Source organism: Peromyscus eremicus, chromosome 12 (assembly GCF_949786415.1).
Source record: "Peromyscus eremicus chromosome 12, PerEre_H2_v1, whole genome shotgun sequence".
In the NCBI taxonomy this organism is placed as follows: Eukaryota; Metazoa; Chordata; class Mammalia; order Rodentia; family Cricetidae; genus Peromyscus; species Peromyscus eremicus.
In genome coordinates, this window is record NC_081428.1 from 5846976 (window position 1) to 5870410 (window position 23435).

General features: G+C 47.7%; 1 protein-coding gene across 3 annotated transcripts in view; it reads left to right on the top strand.

Annotated features, from left to right (window-relative positions):
* Runx1 (RUNX family transcription factor 1) overlaps positions 1–23435 on the top strand; it is a 225443-nt gene that overhangs the window by 125477 nt on the left and 76531 nt on the right. For 2 of the 3 annotated variants that reach the window (XM_059277146.1, XM_059277148.1), the window contains 2 exons: positions 12670–12923; positions 19159–19315. In XM_059277146.1, coding sequence (XP_059133129.1) covers positions 12670–12923; positions 19159–19315 — 411 coding nt within the window. Of the gene's footprint in view, positions 1–12653; positions 12924–19158; positions 19316–23435 lie in introns of those variants that run through there. The other variant, XM_059277147.1, reaches the window with a different exon arrangement.

Here is a 23435-nt window from a genome sequence, read left to right on the forward strand (position 1 = left end):
TATTAAGTAATGGGTGTTTTAGTTAATGCCACCTGTTGGTTTACAAAAGTAAAAAGAAATACTGACTATTGGAAAATTCTACATCTCATGTGTGCATTATATTTCTGCAGAATGAGAAGTAAGTCCCATCCGGTTTATATACAGCTGCCACAGGGCACAATGGTGCATGCCTGCGAGGTTCCACGACCCAGATGATGAGTTCAGGGCTGCAGCTGTGTCCTAGGGGCATCTTCGGAAAGTTCTAGCAGTGAGTGATAAGATCACTTCTGTATACGTCCCCGCTTTATCTTCCGGAGCATATATACAGTGAGCCGAGGCCACGTGAGATCCTGCCTAAAAGAATGAGAAGAGGAGGAGGATGAAGAGCAGGAGCATGGGCAGAGGAGGGGAGAAATGGAGCAGAAGGAAGAAAGGGGAGAGAGGACACACAGTTTGTCAGGATTTTTTTAAGAAACGTGCTTGACAGTATTACAGTATGGGCCATTGTGCAGCCTAGTCTCTGGGTTTAACGGCCCCCCTCCAAACTGCATGGGTTCAAGACTGGCCTGTTACTGAATCTTACTTCCCCCATTTGAAGGGCGAGGGGGTGATTGTGGCTTAGTATGTACTTGGTGTGGGCCAGATAGAGCAGTGTGGCTTCGTGACTTTGCAAACAGAGGGAGAGTGCCAACGTGTGTAATCACTGCTATCGCAGGAAGTTCAGGCTGCTGTAATAAAATCCATAGACCTGGGACCAAGACAGAGAAGGTTCATTTCTGACGGTTCTGGAAGGTAGCGAATTGGAGTGGGGTGCTAGCAGGATTGGGATTTCGGGAGGGATCTCCTTGTGGCTTAGATGTCTTCGTGTGTGTGTGTGTGTGTGTGTGTGTGTGTGTGTGTGTGTGTGTGAGAGAGAGAGAGAGAGAGAGAGAGAGAGAGAGAGAGAGAGAGAGAGAGAGAGAGAGAATTTGAAGACAGAATCTCACTTTGAAGCTCTGTCTAGCCTGGACCATGTAGACCAGGCTGGCCTCAACTTCACAGAGATATGCCTACTTCTGCCATCTCAGTGCTGAGATTAAAGGTGTGCTCCACCACAGACAGCAAAAGAAAGTCCACCAGTCCCACCTTCATGTCCCGGTCTCCACCGGGGATTAGGACTCTAGCAGAGGAATTCTGAAGCAGGCACAATGTTTAACCCATTGACAATAGCTTAAAGAGTTTGATCTGAAATGACTTATTATGAATTTATATTTTGTAATGGTATCTGTGAAAAAAAAATACTTCCTTAGTCCGTCTAAAAGGCTATGCTAGACACAATTTTGGTTGGAGATCCAACAGCTTCCAGGGACCTCGTCAACCCTGGGTGTGTGGGCCTTGGGCCAGCAGCCACAGTGACATCCCTGGAAACTTGTTGGAAATGAAGTCTTGGGTCTCTCCCCAGACCTGCTACATCAGAATCTCTAGCTGATGAGAGCCCTTGGGTTTCCCAGCACATTCGGTTTGTGCAGCGGTGCCCAGAAATTAAACTATGAGTTAGACAGCCTTTCTGGTAAGGCGTCCAAACATCCGGGGGTCAAGTGTGCATGCAAAAGTGTGTGGAGTGGGGCGGCTGATAGTGACAGAGAGAATAGGATTATTACATAGTGGCTTTGTAGGGACTCAATAAAAACGACTCCCGCTCCCAGGGGCCCAGAACCAACTGTGCAGTAGACGAAGCATGAGAATCAGACAGCAAGCTTGCCACCACCAGAACATCATGGAGAACGTAGCCTGGTGTGTGGCTCCCTACCGCTGGTACCCGGAGTGCGCACACCTGCTCACTCAGGCACAGGCGTGTGCCCCCAGCCTAACCAGAGCACTGACGGTCAGTGCGCCTGTTGTCCACTGCTGTCAACCCGCAAGTCTGAACGCCTCGGTTTGTGAACACCCGGTTATTAGCTCACAGCACGGTAAGTCAGCATACGTATCTCCCTGGGTTCTCCATCAAGAAGTGGGCCGAGCTGAGCCTTATCTTGAGGCTTTAGGAGGCGATGTCCCTCCAGGTTCATACAGGTGGCTGGTAGAAGGTAGTTCCACAAACTTAGAGAGTGACAGACCCTGCTTCCTTCTTGACTGGCTGCCAGAGCGAGGCTCGGGACCTCAGGCCTGCTCTTCCATTCTTGTGCATGGCCTTCTTCAACCTCTAGGGCAAGGGCTGGCTTCGCTCCAGTCCCAGGCAGAAAAACTCAGCCATTTTTAACAGTCTCCATTCTACCAGCTAGGGTAATCTCTGCTGGCTGACTCCACACCAACTGATTAGCAGCCTTGACTACATGCGAAAATCCCTCTACTCCATGTTCCACAGCCAGTTCACACAAGCTTGTCTCACTCACTATTCTGGTTATTGGAATAGACAGTCTTGGGGTTCTGTTTTAGAATTCTTCCTTGTATACCTCGTTCCTGCTTCCTGAGTTGCTGGCTCGGTAATTGAATCTTTCATGGTAGAGGATGAATGTGGGTGTGGAAAGGGGCCAACGATTGCATACTGAGGAATGTTGTTCCACATAGAAACCTGAAGCCTGGGGAAGGCGGCCTCTTAGCAACCCCACCCTCCATCATTCTAATAGCTGAGACACCAAGTATAGTTCAAAGGTCAGCCGGGAGACATGGAGACCATGATGAAGTACGTGGGTGATCCAGGAGAGAGAATCTAGTCTGAGCAAGAGACCTGAAAATCCCTCCATGATGAGGATGGGGAGGGTGACTGTTAGTCCTGTGGGACTGAGCTGAAGAGTGTGCCCTGGGTCCAGGGTGTGCAGAGGAGCGAGGCTAGCAGAAGCCTGTGAGGAGGGCTGGTCTGGAAATGCTGTGGGAACCCCTTGTTAGGAGATATTCGCAAGAAATCTGACAAGCGGCAGAGGATGAGCTCTGGGGTAGCAGCAGTTGGGATGAGGGTGGAGAGAGAAATGAGAGCAGGCAAAGCAGCACAGGGGAGGCCTTAGCAACAAAAGGAATAAAGCTAAAGGGAAGTCCCCGGGTTCAAATCCCCAGCCTGGGAGTAACTGCCCTAGGAGAGGCAACATCTGGCTTGAGGCGCAGGAAATGCACACGGCAAGTGTGGGTTTCTTCTTGTGTTCTCTCTCTGTGTCTCTGTCTCTCTCTGTCTCTGTCTCTCTCTCACACACACATACACACACTCACACACACACACACTCACTCACACACTCACACACACACTCACACACATCTTGACACTGGTCATTCTCTCCTGCCAACCCACCAGGTCCCTTCTCTTCTCCCGAAGCCCCGCCTCCCTTCCCGGAACCACATTCACCTCTATGCTGCTGTTCTGGTGCTGCTGCTCCTGCTAAAACGAATCTCTCTTGGTCGAGGTCACAATCACTGGTTTTCCTCTGTAGATAAAACTCAGAGTTGTCTTTCAGTGCTCATCCCCATGGCCACCCTAGGACCTTCGGGATATGATGTTCTTATGCAAACTCCTGTCTTCCTGTGGTGTCTAGACCTTCTTCATCTCTCTCTTGCTAGCTCAGCCCCTTGGTCCAGCCCTGCCCTCCATTTACTTGATCTGTCCATCTTTAGTGCTCTCCTCCTGGACAAGCATGTTCTCTATGCTTTTGGAAGCTACTGTAGATATTGTATGACTGCTCATGTGATCCCAACTCAAATATCCAAAGCTAAATCCTAGTGCCCACTTCTAACATCATCCTACCTTGCTACTAATGCTCAGAAACTGGGGCAAATCAGCTCCTCCCTCTCTTCCCTTCATCCCTTATTCCACGCATTATTGCTCACATATTAATTTCTACCGTCAGGATTCCATGTCCTGTAGCTCCTGGCTCCATGTCTGTCTGCTCCTCGGTCATCTATACACTTTCTGTGGATTTATTTTTCTAAAATACCCATTAGATTGCTCCCCCCCCCTCAGCTTCCCTAGCTCTACTAGAACCCATAGTCCTCATGCTGAGGTTCAGTCACTTCAGGCTGTGTGGGCTGCCACACCCCACCCTCCAGGAGCTGACCTCAAACCCATGCCCTGTCTCTATCGGAACTGGCACGATGACCTGATCCACACGATCCTCTCCTCCTGTTGCTCTCTATGATCGTCCTCCCTGAAGGGCCTTCTCCCACCTCATTCCACCTCCCTCCACCAGGGTTTGGAAAGTCTAGGACTCCACCCACCTTCTAAGGTTTACCACATATCACCTGAATTAGGAACAGTCTTCTGAGCCCCCTGGTGGTGCTGGCCCCTACATCCCAGGCCCTTTCCTCTTGTTCTCTGGACTCTGCACATGTGCTGGTCAGTAGCCATGATCCCCTTTGCCACCTGTTATTTGCTCTCTGTCACCAAGGAGCCCAGAACCTTGGCTGACACACAGGGGCCGTTACAGGAAGGCTGAAGGAAGAAAATCAAACGCATCGTACTCTGGAGGGGTCTCAGAAGTGCCATTTGGAAAGACTAGGGGTCAGAAAAGACTGAAAATCCGCTAGGGATTTTAAAACCTCTCAACCAAATAGCTCTCACATGTCCAGACTCTGGATAACAAGAAATGACTTCGGGGAAGGAATTCTACACATTTAAGATTTATACAGGGAAGAATTTCTGAGATATTTTCTAATGAAGATATGACATAAGGAGAGAGGTGGAAGATAAGATCCCAACTCTATCAATTGTACCTATGAAGAAACAGCGCTGACCCATGCCTGTGGATGTGTGTGTGTGTGTGTGTGTGTGTGTGTGCCTGTGAAACTGTGTAGGTTTTTACTTATGTGTGTGTGTACACATCTGTGCATATGTGTAAACTCGTTCACATGTGTCTATGCCTGTGTATGAGTACGAATGTGTGTGCCTCTGCATGTGTGTGTGTGCATGAGCTGTACATTTGTGAATGCATGTGTGTGAGTGTGCACAAGTGTGTGTGTGTGCATGCAAGTGTGAGTGTGCATTGTGTGAGTGCATGCGTGTGAGTGCATGCGTGTGCGTGTCCACGGGCAGGTTTCCTAAGCTCTCCAAAGGGAAGACTCCTCATCTGTAAAAGGGGGGTGACAGTGGCATTCCAAGGGTTAACCAGGGTGGCTGTAACCACTGCCTGGCTTATGATGGCATGCAGTGGGGAAGGACGGGAGAGCATGACAGACAAAGCGGCCAGGTCCAGCTCCCACCTGTGATCACGTAGCCTCTGCCCTCTCCCTGTTCCAGGGTGGCACCTTACCTAGCTCCTGGAGCTGGGGATCCCTTCACAGTTACGCAGGTCTGACTTTACCTGTGTACATCAGTTCAGGGCTTCCCTGAGGTCAGCTGACTTCCCTGTGTCCTCAAAGCTGATGTCACAGGAGCTAAGAAAGTTCTTAACAGTAGCACACAGACCTCTCACAATCCAGTCACTTCTGTCATGGTTTTTAGAATAAAAAGACCTTCGGCTTTTCTCTAAGAATTTTGAAGTATTAAGTGTATACACAAACACCTGCTGTCTGTTCTGCCTTTCCAGTTTCTCGCCCTGACACGGGAAGGTGTCTCCTGGTTCATGAGACTGTTCCAGAGTTTGGTTGCACTGGGTCTGTGGATAAATCTGCCTGGGCTGCTCAGTCTTGCTGTGCGGATCTCTTAGGCCCAAACCTCGCCTGTTAGAACCAAGCTTGCTTTTCTTCAGCTTCATTTGTTATTTCTTACCTTATCACTAATAATTAGTGCGAATTATTCTGCCCCTACTCTGTTTAAAAAAAAATTTTTTTACAGAGATATTTTATGTACTTGTAAACTATGATCTTTTAAAACTGTTTTAAGGATGCTCCTTGGAGGCCGTATATATTTAAGTCATTCAATCTTTCATTAGAGGACAGTCCTACAGAAGCCTTATTATTTTATTTGCTCTTTTGCTTTGGCAAAAATATATGACTAGGGAGTTGCAAATCTTGTCCTCCTGCCTATTTAAACAGCGTCCAGAAATCTGGAATAATTAGCTCTGTTCTTTGCAACATTGTTTTTAAGCCATCTTATACTGTCGTAGAGTAGGGCTTCCTGGATCCTAAGGTTTGAAACCATATACCCCTCGTGTCACGTGGTGCTGACCGCGGTCAGTGTGCAAGGCTGAGGGGTAATCTCCAACTCACATTAAGTGTGAATACACAAGAGGAAGAGAGCGGGTTCACAGGACTTTCTCAGTGGGCTTCCCAGTACCTTAGATGCAACAGAATGCAGAAAACGCTTCATCCTGGGAAATTAGCATATGATAATGATTCCCAAGGGTGTTTAAGACTGTGTCCTTACAAGAATGAGTGGTTTCCATGTAAACAGACTGCTCTCCTAACTGGAAAGGGCAGGGAAGCCATCACAGGGAGAATGTTTCTGGAATATCCTATCACTAGAGGGAAGCAATTGGAACACGGAAGCACCAGCTTGTTTCTTTTAGAAGATGTATTCCAAATTGTTTATTTGGATAAACACTTGCTTTAAGGAAAGAAATTGCTTTCAATGAATTGCTACCTCTTGTGCTTAGCCTCTATCATGTTACTGATTTTAAAACATTTTGTATTAAGCTGGGATTTGGTTTTAATCTCACCTGGAGGTCTGAGTCATCCCCAAAGCTTTAGTAAATAATTCACATGTGTTCATGCGTACAGCTGAGAAAGGAGCGTCTAAGACACAGAGATTCAGCATTCGGAATCCAGCATGGGTAGAAAACACATAAAGCTGCATGCTAGACAGATCACAGTTCACCTATTTGGTGATTCACTGTTTTATTTTTGTGCCAAATATGCTGGATTTATTTGGACCATGATATAAAACCCCCAATGCTAAGAAATATGGCAAGCAGTGAAATAGGAAAAATAATTCTGTAGAGATTATGTTCTCTAAACGTGGCATTTTATTGTAATTAGAATAAAAACTCAGTAACTTTCAGTTTATTCATGGGATTACCTTCTAGAGAGGCTCACGGTATGTTAGGTTCCAAGTTATACATCTTAATGAAATATACATTCGTATATGTATGATTTTCTATTGATGTGTTTCTATATATAATTTATAATATCATTTTGCCAAATAATTAAAGCTTTTTTGCTGATGCAAAAATACTTAAAAGGAGCTATCCACATTGTAGCTGTTATACCACATAAAATACCCCAATGAAATCTTAAATGATACCTTCAGCTCCGTGGCGTTCACCATTTACACATTCTGCTGTTATTAAATGACTATATGACTCTCTGAAAAAATATGGCTTGGCTTCTATCAGCTATGACAGAGTTTATTACATTTGTTAGAGCAGCGGTGATGCAAATTTTTTATGAGGGTAAAATGTTTACTAAGCGCCCTGTATTTTGTGAGGAAAAAAGAGAGAGATTTTCAGTTTGCTCCTTGTAAGGTCCACACAGAGTTGCCAAAGTTGGAGTTAAGGGATCTCACACTGTCCACAGCAGAGGAACATCCGGAGAGTCTGCAGTGCAGGGCTTCAGGCGTTTGTTTGGTCCTCTGAGTAAACAAGTGTGAAAAGTGAACCAGCCACACAGGTGCTTCAGGAGGGAGAAAAGTGTAATTACGTTCCAGTGTTGGAAGCCAGACTGTGTTGTGTGGACAGCAGGTCGCTGGTTACATCAATTGCTAGTCAGCAGAATCGCTCCATGCCTGTGTATCAGTGCGGCGACTCTGCACCAGAGCAGCACTGGTAGTAGGATATGCTCTCCAATAAAAAAAAAAAAAAAGGAAGGAAGGAAAAAGAAAAGAAAGAAAGAGAGGAAGAAAGAGGAAGAGAAATAAACAATCCTTTTAGAACTGGTCCACGTTTAGAATCTGATTTGGACAATAGAGTATTACAATGGTGGGGTAATTTTGACTTAAGAGAGAATTGCTGTTAAGTACATCTTATTTTGGAGATGATTTCATAGAACAAACACGTAAAACCTTTGGTTTTCTGCGACCACTTACAATTAGCGAATCACCCAAAGACGTAGGAAAAAATAAGTCAATACACCGCCCTGTTCTCCATTGAAATGATTGCTTCCCATTAACCCAAATATCACTTTCTAAATTCACTGCAGAAACTTCCAATCCTGTTATGGACACTTTTAAATTTCCCCGGTGCAACAAATTTGTTAGACTGTCACACAGTAGCAGTTTAAGCAAATCTTTCCCTTGCAGGTTTTTTTTTTTTTTCCTCATGTAAATTTTAGTGTCTCTGTAGGGAGCCTGGAAGTGAAAGTTGTAGCCTTTCCTTCAGCTCTTGGTGAGGCAAGTGAGGGAAAGTGTTGATTGTTGTTGAAATGAGCGCTCTGGGTGGGAAGGAATTCGTCCTTTCCGTCTCCCGCTACAGGACTCCAGAACTTGTGCGAAGCCCTGAGGGCTGAGCCTTCTAGGCGCCCCGAGGTTGAATCCCAGCTTCGCGCAGGGAGTTCCTGGTTCCTCAGTAAGGAGGGGGGCACTGGTTTTGTTTGTTTCTGGTTTTCACGAGCGCGCAGGGTGACGCAGTGACAACCCACGGCAGGTCCAGGGATGCCCGAGGACGGCTTTGGAAGCTTTCGTTGCCGTATCATTGCTGTCGGGGTTCAAATTTATTTAACTCAGCTGTGCTGACCTTGAAAGCTAAACTCTACGGTGCGCGTGTTGCTCTGACTTCTGCCAGGGAGACAACCCGAAACCCATGCAGGTTTGGGGGTTTTAAGCAGGAGGTCTGACTCTGAGGCGTTTCCTTTAACTCTTCGAAAGGCAGAAAACCCAGGGTCAACTTTTTCCCTGGAGTCAAGGGCCACTTGTCCCGGCCACACTCCCTGTCTCTGTGTGCCCCCTGGGGATGCGCTTGCCCGTGACCCCAGGAACACTAGATCTGAAGTAGCTTCTTAGAAAACGCACTTGAGGGGAGTCTAGCTTCCACTGGCCACAAACTCACCAGTAGAGCCGGCACCTCCAAACCTGGACACTAGGAAGTTGTGGCCCCGGCAGGGGAAGGTAGGCTGCAGGGTGGCGACCGACCGCAGCATCTAGCATCACTCAGGCAAGGAGTGTTAGGGGACATTCAGAGAGTTGACACCTGAAATGGGACTTCTTTGGAAATAATTACAAAAGAAAAGCATAGAGAATTTGTGTCTTCTCAAAGCTCCTGACCCCCCAAAACACATGGGAAATACTGAGCTTGTCCGTGCTGACCCAATTCTAGTGCCGGACAGGAAAGGCCCACTTGGGAAAACGCAGAAGGCTGGGGGACTACGAGGCCACTTGCAAAAGTTTTTGCTGGTGCCCGCTGCACACCTGGGGAACTCATGTCCTGAACTAGCATAAGGCAGAGCTCAGGCAAAGAAGTTTCAAAGGCAAGAGGCCCGGATTTCGGCGGATCGTGACAGCCCCCTGAAGGGGGGATTCCCACGCAGGCTAGCCTGGCTTCCACCTCTGAGCGACGGAGGCGCTCGGGTGTGTTCTGGTGGCCATTTGTTACCATTTGTTCCCAAACTCACAAGCCCCCCCCACTCCACCCTACCGTTCCAAGGGCCTCCGGGTGGGACAGATCCCCGCGCCGCCCGCCTGTCCGCCGGGGCGTGCCCAGTGCCCAGTTCCGCGTCCTAGGCCGCCGAACAAGGGCCGCTGCTGCCCCCTGGCGTCCGCCCTGAGCTCCGCCGTGTCCTGCCCAGGGTTCCCTGCCGCCAGCTTCCACCCCGCCTGGGGCAAAAGAAGCGGCCCTAAAGCCCAGGCCAGGCCTCCGTGCCAGGACCGCCACGGCCTCGTCCTTCTCCACCGAGCCCGGGCCGCGCGGATGCGTGAGGAGGGAGGACACACGCAGGGACCAGCCGGGGACCCGAGCACAGAATGGAAGTGAAGGGGTTCGGGTCAGATGTGGAGAGTAACGGGCTCCACGGACTGGGTGGTGAGAAGTCCCGGAGGAGGCAAGGCCCTGGAGAACGAAGGGACCCACGGAAGACACAGACCAGCTGCTCCGGCTGGGGACAGCAGTGGGCCACGCTCCAGGCAGGACCCAGATCCTTAAAGCTCCGCGAAAATGCCCTCGGCGCCACGGGGACGGACACGGGTGGGGGGAGAGCCCCCACAGTGCGCAAGCGAAGTGGGTTCAGCGTCTGGAGGAAAGCTCCGGCCTTCCCTGGGAGCTGGAGGGTAGCTGAGGGCTCGGGCGATCGGGGTGGCCTCCCCTTCTCCCCTACCCCGGATGCTTTCAACTTTCTTTGCAGTCTAGGGTTCTTTGAGGCCTTGGTTAGAAAACTAACTCCTCTCTAGCCGCTGCGCACACTCAGAACGCGGCGCGCTGCGTAATCAAGCCGCAGCCCAGCAGCAGAGAAAAGACACTAAATAAAGCAACTCTACCAAGGAGAGGATGCTTAAAAACCCCAAACTCCTGCGGCGGAGCAGCGACTGATCTTATTTAAATGACTCGGTGCCACTTCGCCTCAGCTGCCTGCCAGACCGGGGGAGGCGCTCAGAGCCTCTCCCACTCAGCCATCAGCCCTCCGGCCCTCTTGAGGCCGAATCCCACCCTGTCCTCGCGGGACGTGGAGGCTTGGCCCATGGTCTGCAGTGCACCGCTGGCTGGGGACCGTTCCGGGACGCCAGCCCTGGTCCCCCAGAGCCTCGGGATGGCAGCTACGAGTCCAGGGCTCGCAGGGCGTCTCCTTCCCAAGGCCTCCAGGCCTCGGGCTTCTCCGGGCACAGCTCCCGGTTCCTATGCCCGACCGGCTTTTCGATTCCTGTTGCAGGGTCTCCGGGACCTTGGCCGCCGGTGGCGCCGCTGCGCCCGGCAAACCCACCACCCAGCGCGAGTGCAGCAGTGCCACCCCGGCGCGTGGCTGCCGGGCTTAGTGGGGTCTGCACCTGGGCCGGCTTCGGACAAGCGTGGCGGCATGTGCGTGGGGTCGGCGTGGGTGCGGGAGCAGGGGCTGCCACCGAGTCCCCGGGCAGGGTTGCGTACAGTAGCGCACGGGGGCGCGCGGGCCAATTCCAGGAGCGCGGCGGCGGGCCGCGCCCAGGCTGAGACCGGAAAGGCCTGTGATTGGCCGCCGCTCGCCCCTATGCAAACGAGCTGAGGGAATGGAATTCCTCCGGCCGGCCTTACAGTAAAAGCACGTTCATTTCCAGGCACTCTCATTCATAGAGCCAGCGGGCGCGGGCAGGACGGGCGCCCCGCGGCCGGACCCAGCCAGGGCACCACGCTGCCCGGCCCTGCGGCTGCCACTTCCATCCTGAGCTCCGGGGGACGCAAGCAAGTCACCCTCTTTGCGGCTCCTCCTCGATCTGCGTTGGACCTCCTTGTTTTCCTTTTATTTTATTTTTATTTTTTATTTTTCCTTTCTCACTTTTGAATGAACTGGCTTTTCATCTAGGCTTGGATGTTTCAACTTCTTTCCTGGCTGTGAACTTTTCTCCCGATTGTTTCTCTTTGACAACTGCGGGAGAAAGTGTGCTGGGGTTCCCGGAGTGCCGTGAAGTTACGTGTGCGTGGCAGGGTGCGTGGGAGTGAGCGCGAGCGCGTGTAACTCGAGCCTCCCGGTCTGCGGCGCTTCCTCCCGGGCCCGCTCCACCTGCTGCGGTTACACGGTGCTCGCTCGCTCGTGGGTATTTGTGCGCCCCAGCAGAAAACCCAGCCAGCCAGCGCCGGGCGACGACGTTTGGAGGAAGATCGTCTTGCTACTGCTAGTCTGGGCTGACTCACTCAACCAATGTAGACAGTGGCTGGCTTCCGAACAGTGCGCGTCTGCCTCTGTGACCCAACTTCGGCTCAACTCCCACCAAACCACAGGATCAGCCACAAACTTAACCAACGTTCCCAAACCCGAGTCCTCAGATGGGGGAAGCTCTAGCCTGAGCGTCATCGAGTTTGGCTTTTTTTTTTTTTTCTGATTAGATAGACGTCTCTGTAAAGCTAAATTTTCTGCACTGACCATTTGTCCAGAATTTATTGAGTAATGACAAGTGATTCTACCCCAGCCTTTGAACTACTGAAACTGATTTTCAAGGCTACTTAAAAAAAAACTTCAGCGAACATTAATGGATTTCTGTTGTGTTTAAATTCTCTACAGATTGTATTGTAAATATTTTATGAAGTAGATCATATGTATATATTTATATATACGAGCACACACATTACTAGCACAATCTTTTAAAGTTGCGGCTCTTGCTTTTGAGAACCAAAGTGAGTTTTTCATGATAAGAGGGGCGCCCTGTATGGAAGACACTGCTAAGTTTTTGTATTTCGTTGGGACTTTAAACAAAACTGATCTGCAAGAAAGAAAAGCAAACTGACGGGCAGTTAACTGCTGGAACTTCCAAATCTAGTTTTTTGCTGTTCATTTTTTTTTTTTTTTTGTTCTGCGCATAAATATTTTAGGACGTGTACGGGAATTTTGCCTCCGGGACCGTTTGTAATAGCCAAAGATTGAACTTCAACTTTGAAAGCGAGCCTCCATTGGGCATTTGACTTTGGATTCTGGTTGCCCACTCTTTAATTCACTAATCGGCCAGTTGTTAGCCCTGCTTGGGTGTGAGGGCCGATCCGAGTAACTAGAACTCAGTCTGGGACTGTTGGTGATTTAGCCTCCCTCCTCCCCACACCCCTCCGGTAGTGATAAAGTCTCCTGAACTTGTATGTTGGTCTCCCGGGAGCTGCTTGCGGAAGATCCGAGCCCGTGTTGCCGCCGTCTAGTAGGAGCTGTCTTCAGGGTCCTTACTCAATCGGCTTGTTGTGATGCGTATCCCCGTAGATGCCAGCACAAGCCGCCGCTTCACGCCGCCTTCCACCGCGCTGAGCCCCGGCAAGATGAGCGAGGCGCTGACGCTGGGCGCCCCGGACGCCGGCGCCGCCCTGGCCAGCAAGCTGAGGAGCGGCGACCGCAGCATGGTGGAGGTACTAGCTGACCACCCCGGAGAGCTGGTGCGCACCGACAGCCCCAACTTCCTCTGCTCCGTGCTGCCCACTCACTGGCGCTGCAACAAGACCCTGCCCATCGCTTTCAAGGTACTCGGGCCTGGAGAGGGTGGTGGGAGGATCTGGAGAAGGCCGGCCGATGCCCAGGGGGAGCCTAGAGGGCAGAGGCCGAGCGGCATCTAGGCAGGGGTGCTGCCTGTGGAAGCCTCTGGTCCTTCTCACTGAGTTTGGGATGTGGGGATGCTGCGTTGCCGTGGCGACCCTCGGGAGGGACCCACCTTAGCCAGCCCTAGAGGCATCCAAGAGGAATTTAAAAAAAAAAAAAAAATCAAGATAATCCCAGAACATCTACCAAGGGCCTTACCTTTGCTATGAACTAGGAAAAGTTAAAACCTTGGGGCGGACAAATCCGTCTTTCTTCGTAAGCTTTCCGGACCTCCGGATGAACACCCGGACCATTTTGTGTCTCTCAAATGAAGGCATCAGGAAATAAAAAAAAAAAAAGAAAAGAAAAGAAAGAGAGAGATACTTTAATACCTTCCGGTCAGTAAAAATAAACCGACAAGGGAAAGAGCCAGGGGGACACCCCCGCCTCCAGCGCGCCTTTTTTTTTTTTTTTTAACCGCCCTATAGACATCAGAATGTCCAAAGTCCACTCACGGCAGGCGTAGTTAAGTTTGCCAAAGTTCCGAGGAGTTTTTCGAGCCTGTCGCCTGCTCCTGCCAGAAGCCGCAAGTAGCAAATCCTGTTGCTTTTTCTGGAACCCTCCAGAAAATTAAGCCCCGGGCAAGAAAGGTGCTGAGGTGTCTTCTGACACCTGGGAAGGTCCAATCCCGCGGCTTTTCTGTTAGAGGAGGGGGCAGTGTCGACCCAGCAACTTCAGCTGGGCAGCTCACTTCCCTCGGGTCGCTTTTCACCCTGATCTTGCCCTGCTTTCAGTCGCCTCTAAACCTTGGCCTTCAGAAGGGATGTATAAACAACCCGGGGCGTTTTTAAAACAACTACCCTACTACTTTGGCAGGGAGCTTGAGAATTTAAATTCTCTTCTTTGGTCTTCTTCGGTGGTGGGTTTTAAAGGACAGCTGAAAAGCACACTGGCTGTGTTAGGTCCTGTTCTTTTAAAAGGCTGACGAAGGAGGCAGGTCCAAGCTGTAAAGAGAAGTTGCTTTTTTTTAAGATGAAGAAATTGTCCCCTTTAGGAGGGAGATTAATTTAATTTAAGTTTTTCGTAGTTCCAGGCCTCAGCTGGACCTTGATCTAATTACAACGAGTAACCCTCACTTTTGAAAAGTGCTGTCCAAATTCCTTTTTTTTTTAACGCTAAAAACACGATCCACATTTTAAAAATTATAGAGATAGAATATGCAATTGTCTCTGTCTATAAAAATGTTGCCTTCAACAGTTTTTGAAAGCAACTTTTAAAAGGTAGGGGTAGGATTGAGGGTTCCAGGGTAGGCCAGGCCCTTGGCTTTACCCCCCTCCAGTGATTTGGAAAGCCATCCCGATTCCTTTAGAAAAAACAGGGATAGTTGGTGGTGTCTTCTGCTCACCATGAGAGGGAACCTGACTGGGCTGAGCCCTGAGGTCACTGTCAGCAGAGAGAAATCAGGCTTTGTGTAGTCAACAAAAGGACCGTTTAAGGTAGGTGTCCCTGCAGAGCAGAGCTAAAGGGGACTTGTGCCTTCCTTGGGGGCTCTTTTCGAGCTGCTGTTTTTACTGTGAGGGAACTCCAGTTTATCAAGACACTAAATGATTGCTTTTTAGAAACTGTCCTCAGGAGTTGAAGCAATGCAAAGTCTTGAGCTACCACATGGAAATGTTTGTTTTCTTTTAAAAGAATGAAAAGACCATACGTACTGCTTTTACAAACCGCGGAAAATTCCTTTTAAGCAAAAATAATCACAGCCATAGAGGTTCCCTTTTTATAAATGATTTTGGAAAACCCACTTCTAAAAGAATCTCGGTTTGTTTTCCTGAGTGACAGCCGGTGGCTATGACTAAGGTCAAGGTGTACACAGCACGTGTGAAAGGTTCAAGTGGGTCCCTTGAGAGAGTTTGGGGGGAAGGACAGGATAGCAGAAAAATCAGACCACTCGATTAATATCTGTCACCACTCCGTCCCACAGAGAGAGGCCACTTCCAGGAGCTCAGCACCCTGCTGAACTGAGGCAGTAGATAGGGTTTTCAGAGGGAGAAGAAATGTAAAGGTTGGACCTAAGAGGAAGCTGTACATCTAAACAGACCAGCATCCTAGCTGCATTTTCTCTGGATCCCTGGCCCCGATCTGTACCAGCTCTTGCCAAAAATGTTTCTCTACATTTCGGATAGGAATTAAGGCTCAGGAATCTCTTTAGAGGTCAGTTCTACAGGAATTATCTTATTTTCCAAGATAAAAACCAAATTATGTGAAGCAGTGATGGAACCCACCCACCCCTAGTGGGGGAGCATCTTCAGGAATCTTCTGGAATTTTGTTAAGTCCTCTGCTTTAGTCTTCAGAATTATCAAGAGATTTAAATTCACGAATTCTCTCAAAAAAATAGATTTAAATCATCCTCATTGGTTCTCCTGCCTCTCCTCTGCACCGCTTGTCACCTCCAAACCGTGTATCTTAGCCCAGGAGAAACAATTTCCCAGATGAGAAGTTATGAAGTCTGCTGTGTGCTGCGCAGTATTCGTAAAAGCAGCCAGTGAAGTTGTTCAGGTGACTTGAGACAGATTTTGTAAGACTGTAATAGTACAGTTCGTTTAGGCCCGGTACACAGAGCGTGAGCATGCATGCCTTCAACAGGGAGTTCAAAGACCCTGGGTGCTGATGGAATATGTTTTTCATTTTTTTTTTTTTAAAAAAAGGAGTAAATCATGTTTCCGGCAGGAAGATCGTGGTCCCTAGCTACGCATTAAATGCCATCTCAGATGAATTCTATGTTCTACACATAGCCTTCTTTCTTTGAAACTCTGGAAGATCAAGGAATTTGCCGTACATGAATTGTAACTGTAATTTCAACCTATAAAATGGTTGGAAAATGCCGGTTTCCGATCGCGAACAGGCCAGCCAGGAACAGTACTGGGAAGCCCTTATAGCACAGAGGAGAGCTGATATTTTGCCCAACTTCCTGATACTTGGAGAACAGAGAAGTTCAACAAAATAGGAGCTATCTCTGGCCAGCAAGTCCCTTCTTGTCTGTTTGGTCTGTGCTGAATGTAAATGTTTGTCTTCCCTTACCTATTGTTTATGGCTTTTTATTGCAGACACTGCTTTCTATTTCTGTTTGAAGTTAGATTTTTTTCTCATTCTTTTTATGTCACTTCTCAATGACAAAAATCTGTATCAAATTGGAGGACATCTTAGTTTTAACTCCAATAAAAAAATTTAACCTAGTCTAAGTATACTTGTCATTGGATGAAATATACTGTTAAATGACCCTGGATTTAATTTGTCTCCTTCCCTTCCCCACCAAAACTCTTGGGAGATAAATCAGAAAGCCAAAGAAGTAATCATTGAGTCCCCAGATTCCCCATTCCCACTTCCTTTAAAAATGAGAGTGGTGAAATTTAAACTCTTGATTTTTAGCCTTTTGAATTCCAGCATCAGCAACCTTTTCCTAGTTAGCCACCCTGGTCCTTTCATACTGTCTGCACCTATCCGTGAGGGCCTCCTGGGCTGGCCCCCCACTAATGAGGTAGCAGCACTGGAACAACAGTGGTAAACTGAGGCACACCGAGACACAGCAGGAGGAGAGCCGTGACTCAGCATGCCTTTGGGCACTTGTGGAACAGGATGTATTTATTTTAACCTCTTAAGAGATATGGGCCCCAACGGTAAGGCATTCAGTTTGGAAGCCTGTGGTAGATCCGGTACCCTGGTGGGTGTTGAGTTGAACTAGAAAAGCCTAGTTCTCCACAGTGAGAGGAGGGTGAGGAAGTGAAGTGTCTTCGTGGACGACATTTCAACACTGTGAGCTGATTGTGCAGGGGAAGTGAAAATAGTGAAGAAAGAAATGGAGGAAAAAATAAAGAGACTAAAAACAGCAGAATTTATAGGAGTAGAATTTTGTAGGAGTAGAAAGAAAGGTAAATAATGATCAATTAACTGATCAGGGAGATTTATTGCAATGATGTTCTTTGAAACAAAAGAGTTGTCATGTTACTAATCTTAATTAAAGGCCATCAAACTCTTGTGGTGGGATATAAACATCTAATTACAGACTGCTCAGAGAATAAATGTTTTAAAATCTCCTTTGTAGAAAACATGTCCAACAATTGGAATGAAAGGGTTAAAAAGAGGCAAGAGGCTCTGTCCGTGTCTCACAAAGCAAGTTGGTAAAAACAGATAAAATTGAAGAGCTGACAAGATACTTACCCAGTACCCAGAGCAGAGTGTCCTGGTGATGTCCTGGGGTCCCGACTGTCCACTTCTCCGGGCAGCTGGAGTCATTTCCTGGCGTGTTCTTTAGAACCCGGGAGATGGTGCAGCCACAAAGAATAAAAATCACCTAGATAGTCATCTGCAGGACAACGGAGAGCGGAAGGGGACATGACTAAGCGCAGTGAGGATGGCGAGCAGAGGGATTGGATATTGGTATCCGATTAGCGAATCTGTGGCATCCTTATTTACATACATGCAGACAGAGAAATATTCCTGCAATAAACTATGCAGCAACTAGTATGCAAAGAAAATGAAAAACCAAGTAACAGTATATTGAGAAGGGCTTTTGCTGCTCCCAACTTGAGAACATCCACCTAACAATGACCACGTTGTCAGGATAAATAACAATTTCACCATAGACTGACAATGTATGTCAGAAACTATTGAAAAAAAAAATGAACTTGAGGCATTTTGGTTTGAATTCCATGACCACTTTGAAACTGGAACAAAGCAGATGTAAGCTGTAATCAAGTCAAAACTCAGAAATCGCTGCTGCAGTCAGACGCCGGCTTGGTGGTGCATGCCTGTAAGCCCTGGCCTCACAGTGAAGACAGGAGGATGTGAGTTCAAGGCCATCCTAGGCTACCTAGTGAGACCCTAGCTCTAAAATAAAATGAAAAGAATCAATCAAACAGCAGCCAAGTGATGGATGATACTTGGTGGAGCATTTTCAAGGCATGTACTTCAGAGTATTTTAATTTAAAATTGCTGCTTTTTGTTTGTTTGTTTGTTTTCTGGATGTGAAATATGTTTATCTACCAGTTGTCTTCAAAATATAATAAGCCATTACCTTCTCAATGGCAGTAAAGGAATACCTCAGAACACAGTTAATATGTGTTTGGGGCTCACAGATGTGAAAATGCAGCCTGGTTTCACCTTTGATTTGAGAATAATTACTAGGACTCCCTTTGTTCTGAGGTCATCTCTTTTGGAATTAATGATAAATAAATGGCACATTTCTGGTTTTTCTCCTGAGTGCCAGAGTTCACTGCTAATGAGACTCCAACAGAGGCGAAAGAGATGCCAGAGATGAGCTGCAATGGGCCGTTTAAATCCCTTCCAGGCCATTGGAAGCTGCATACATGATGGCACACATACCTGTAACCTGCAGGGCGACACAGGAAGATCAGGGGTTCGAGGTCATCTGTCAGACAATGAGCTTGAGGCCACCCTGGGCTACGGGAGACCCTGTCTCAAAAAACGAAAAAAAAAAAAAAAAAAAAAAAGAAGATCAGTAGCAAAAGTCAAATTTAAGTTTAGCAGAACTAAGTTGAAGTTCCTAAGTCCAGGTCCTGCTAGGAGCACCAACGGAGGTCCAAGCGAGTAAAGATGGGGTTGGAGAGATGGCTCAGTAGTTAAGGACACACCACAGTGTTGCAGGGGACAGCTTCTGGTTCCAGCACCTGTCAGGTGGCTCACATCTGCCTACGATTCCAGTTCCAGGGTGTTGTGATGTCTCTGGCCTCAGTGACACTTACACTCATATGCACACATGCACCCACATCCACATAATTCAAAATAATAAAATGAATCCACCTTTTTTTGAAGGTGGATTAGATTATAAACCTACCACGTAAGACTTTCTGTCTTTCAAACATGTCTTAAGAGATGACTACATTGATGAGAATCAGTAGCTTTCCAGAGTCCCTGTTCCCTTTTGTCTTGTTCCTACTGTGTTGTGTGGCCTTATTCATTCAATTTCATCAATGCCTTCCTCATGTGAAAATCTACATCCATCTACGCACTGTGGAATTAACAGCAAGCCTTTCGGTAATGATGCTCAAGTTACGATGATTCTTCTAAAAGCCAGAAAGTGTTGTTAAGCATATGTTTAATTTTAGAACGATTGTCCCTACGACAGCTCTGATGTCTGCCTTTGTCCCTTGGCTGATGTCTAGGTGGTGGCTCTGGGGGACGTTCCGGATGGCACTCTGGTCACCGTCATGGCCGGCAACGATGAAAACTACTCAGCAGAGCTGAGAAACGCGACAGCGGCCATGAAGAACCAAGTCGCAAGATTCAATGACCTCAGGTTTGTCGGTCGGAGCGGCAGAGGTGCGTATCTGTCACGAATGAACTTGAAATGCAAAGTATCTACCTGGGAACAAACCCAGGGTTTCTAGCCGGTAGCAGTTTCTTATTATTGATGCCGCATCAAACTTTAATATAATGATTATTTGAAATTTAATACTTCTGCAAGAGTCTCGTTTTCTATTACCGTGTTTGATGACTAAATTGGCTTAAGACTGACTCGGAACACATAATACGTGAATGAATTCCTTTTTTTGGTTTTTCAAGATTTCTCTGTGCAACTCTGGCTGTCCTGAAACTCGCTCTATAGACGACCAGGCTGGACTGGAACTCACAGAGATCCTCCTGCCTCTGCCTCCCAAGTGCTGGGATTAAAGGCGTGCGCCACCTCTGCTGGGCATGAATTGTAAATTTCCATAAAACACTTCACCATTTTTCTGAAACGAGAAAAGCGAACCTCACCACAATGAGAACTGAGATTATGTAATGAGAGTTCACTATTGGGCAATCTGAACGTTGAGAGCCTTGAGCAGATGGTACCTGTGCTTTCTACAAGCGACGGGGTTTCAACTGCTCACATCAATAATTTGGGGGAAATCCTTATAGTCTGTGATATGGTTTTAAGCAAGCTTACATTTCTAGGATAAAAATGGGATCATATTAGTACAATCGAGAACAACGTGACCTTCATGATGTAGTTATTATTATTTGATGAGAGAAGTGGGGCTCACTTAACATTTAGATGTTAATCATGTTAGAGACCAGATTATTTGAAGAAACTGTTCCCTGAGCTCAAGTGGACATGCAGTTTGACCGTCCCTCACCCTTAGCCAACTTTCAAAGTGTTGGCGTAGCAAGGGAAACCTTGGTTCGCTGTGGACGTCCCCCCTTTCCAGTTATCTTTCAAGTATTGTAGTTTCTCTTTGTTTCTGGGACCTAAATCATATTTTACAGACATCCACGAGTAGTGAAGATTTAAGAGCAAGGGGACTTGGTTTAAAGTTTCACTTCTGTAATGTAGAACTGAATAAGCTTGGCCGTCAAAGCTGTTTCTAGTTTAATCAAAAAGACAGGATCCGTGTGTAACAGTGACGGTTCTTGCGCTGGAAAAGAAACAGGAAGGGGCTAGTGGAGTCTGTAGCCCAGTGGCGGAACACTAGCCTAGCACATGCAGGGCCCTCCGCTTGGTCCCCAGAGCCAAGCAAATGAAACAAAACCAGCAGACTGGCAAGTCTAGAAAAGGCCAGGCAGAGGGATCATCACCTCTGTGAACGAAGGCGTTCAGAAACCCTAGAAAATCTGTTCTCAGTGGAAGAGGGGAGAGGGTAAGTGTCTGTGCGTCTGGGCTGTTGTGCTGGCTAGCCTAGATGTCCAGGGCGTTTTCATAATGAAATCACACCTAGAGAAAAATAAAAAACGTATAATGTGATTGAAACTGTATGTTCACACTACTATGCTAATAATAGGGGGATTCAAAGACAAGTCTCTCCACTTATTGAGAGCCTGAGGGATGCCGCCTGGAGAGCCCGAGTCCTTAAGTGGGCTCACTTGTTTTATTGAAAGTCTGCCTTTCAGCAAATGGAATTCGCATTATGGTTCAGAGGCGTGTGTCCAGAAAACACTGTGAAGAGTTCAGATGAGCTGCTGGCAGAGTGGGTGGGAAGCCGAGAGGAAATAACGACCCCACAGCCAGGCCCCCCACCTGCTGGCAATGAACTCCATCAGTTCTTAGGAATTGCCACTTTTAGGAATGGCTAGCTGAGTACCACTTGGTTGCCAGAGAAAGTGTGGTCATGCTCCTGGGCATCTAGGTGGGTCTTTTTGTCCTGTTTGGCCATGGAAGTTTTGAAGACTATTTAAAGGCCCATTCTGGTGACATTTTCCATTAGGGTGGCATGGTGGCTTCCTGACAGTCGTCCCCGTAAGCTGATGAGGACGATGAGGAATGGGGTTTTGAAAGCAGCATGCTTACTTTTGTGCTGCCGAGGGCTGGTCCCCCACCTCTCTCTGGCCATCTCTGTTTTGAGTGGGTGACTAATAGGTGCTGGTGTTTACCTGAGGAACGGCGGGCAACTGTTTCCCCAAGGTGTGGACTATTTGCATTCTGCTACCTGAGTCTTGCCAGTGTGCCCTTGAGTTTGCATAAACCCCCCAAAGGGAAACAGCAGCACCCAAGGCCAGGCTGGCTTCTCAGACCCTGGAATGGAAATATTAATCAGATGCAAAAAAAAAAAAAAAGGATTATAATTGATTTGAACAGGCTCCCCTCTCCATGCCTGACAGAAAGTAATTAAAACTCAGGAGCATTAACTGACCACTTGACCCAGTTACGGTTACCGTACATAACATTGGTCTTGAGTTTTTATGGTTTAAAATTTTTATGTCAATAATATAAGACAAGTAAGCTGTCAGAAGACTGAACATGGTTTTATCTCATAATTTCACTTTGTAGTCACAAAATATAATTTTATTTTGCTTTTTTGTGGTCATCAAAACCTGCTAGACATTGCACCCTCTCTCTCTTTCTCCCTCTCCCTCCCTCTCCCTTCCTCTCTCTCCCTCTCTCTCCTCCGTCTCTCCTCCCTCTCACAGTTTGCTTCCCATTAGAAAGGGAATAGATGCTCTCACTAATTCTAACAATTAGTCCTAATCTCCGTGGCTGAGCTTTATCCTTTAAAAGTTTCATTATGTTTTATTAAGCGATCTTAAGACTCAACTATTTTATTTTCTGTGTTTTTTTTTTTAAATGTGCCTAAAAATATGCCCTTGACATTCATAGACTAACCCAGAAGGTTTTGGCTTTTCATCCATGCACACATCTTAAGGTCAGTGTTGAGTCCAGTCAGTGATGGATTCTCCACGGGGCCTGGGTGCTCAGTGTGGAAGGAAGGTAGAGAGGACATGTGAGCGTGCTCCCTTTATTGTGCCAGATGCCCGACTCTGGGGATTGTGACCCTCCCAGAGACTGCCCGAGCCACCCAAGGAAGGATTTTTCTCTCTTCCAAGAAATGGATCTGTCTGGTGCTGGCTGATGGCCAGGGCCACAGCTCCTAACCTCAGGTTCAGCCTGCGACTGGAAGAACCTGCCTGTCCTGCTTCTAAGGCCTGGCTGACTGCAGGCCCCTGTGAACACTGGCAAAGGCCTAGGCAGCTCAGGCTTCCTCCCCTGCCCCTGGCTTCCCCCAGCTCTCTGGGTAGTTCAGATCTCCTCCAAGTATCTCACCCCGGGAATGTGTCTCCCTTTGATTCCTCATCTGCATGTTGATTGGCAGTGACTTCACCAGAGAAGAGAGAAGGGCTCTCGGGTGGGGGTGGGGGTGGGGGAGAGAACAGGGGATCCTGGGAGACTCACTGAAGTCCAGAGATAGGAAGGCACACAAGTGGTTGTTCAGAACAATTGTTTTAATCGCAGGGCCTGAGACTATCAGTCACCTCCAAGTTCAGGGTCAACAAGAACTCTTTCATAAGGTTAATTAACTGAGCCGTTTTTTGTTTTTGTTTTTGTTTTTGTTTTCTGTCTGTAACTGCAATCCGTACTTTCCGATGACAAGAAGGCTCCCCACAGCGTGAGGTGACAGACATGTCTGCAAATGCCTCTTCCCTACTAGAGTATTCCATTAGCTACCAATGAACTGGCCCCTCAGAGAGTATAGCGTCAATGATTTCACGGAGAACCAAAGCGCACGGCTCCCAGAGGTACCAACAGCTGTGTTGTAAGGAGGCAAACAATGGCCAGTTTCCATTTGTTCTAAGAGTGTGAATTTTAATCTTTGGGAGATGTCATAGACAGTTCTGAAAATCCTCTAAAAGACTTTCCCCAAGAACGGAAGACGTGCAAAAGATTTCTGTGTGCAGCGTAAAGTTTCTGGGGTTGGCTCGTAGATCTTCTGGGATGTGTGGATGCCAAAATATGCAAATTTGGAATATGGCTTTGACTGTGGAGCGCCAGATTAGTACCAAATACCCAGAAAATAAATATCCAAGGGAACCACAAGGTGGACATTTTCTGACGCCCTTCTGCTGTTTTGGTGACAGTGACATCCGTAGACTTGGGGCCTAATTGGTAGGGGTTAGGAAAGCAGATCAATTTAAAATGCCAATCCAGGCCTTTGGTAAGCCACTAGGTATATGAGTGGATGTCATC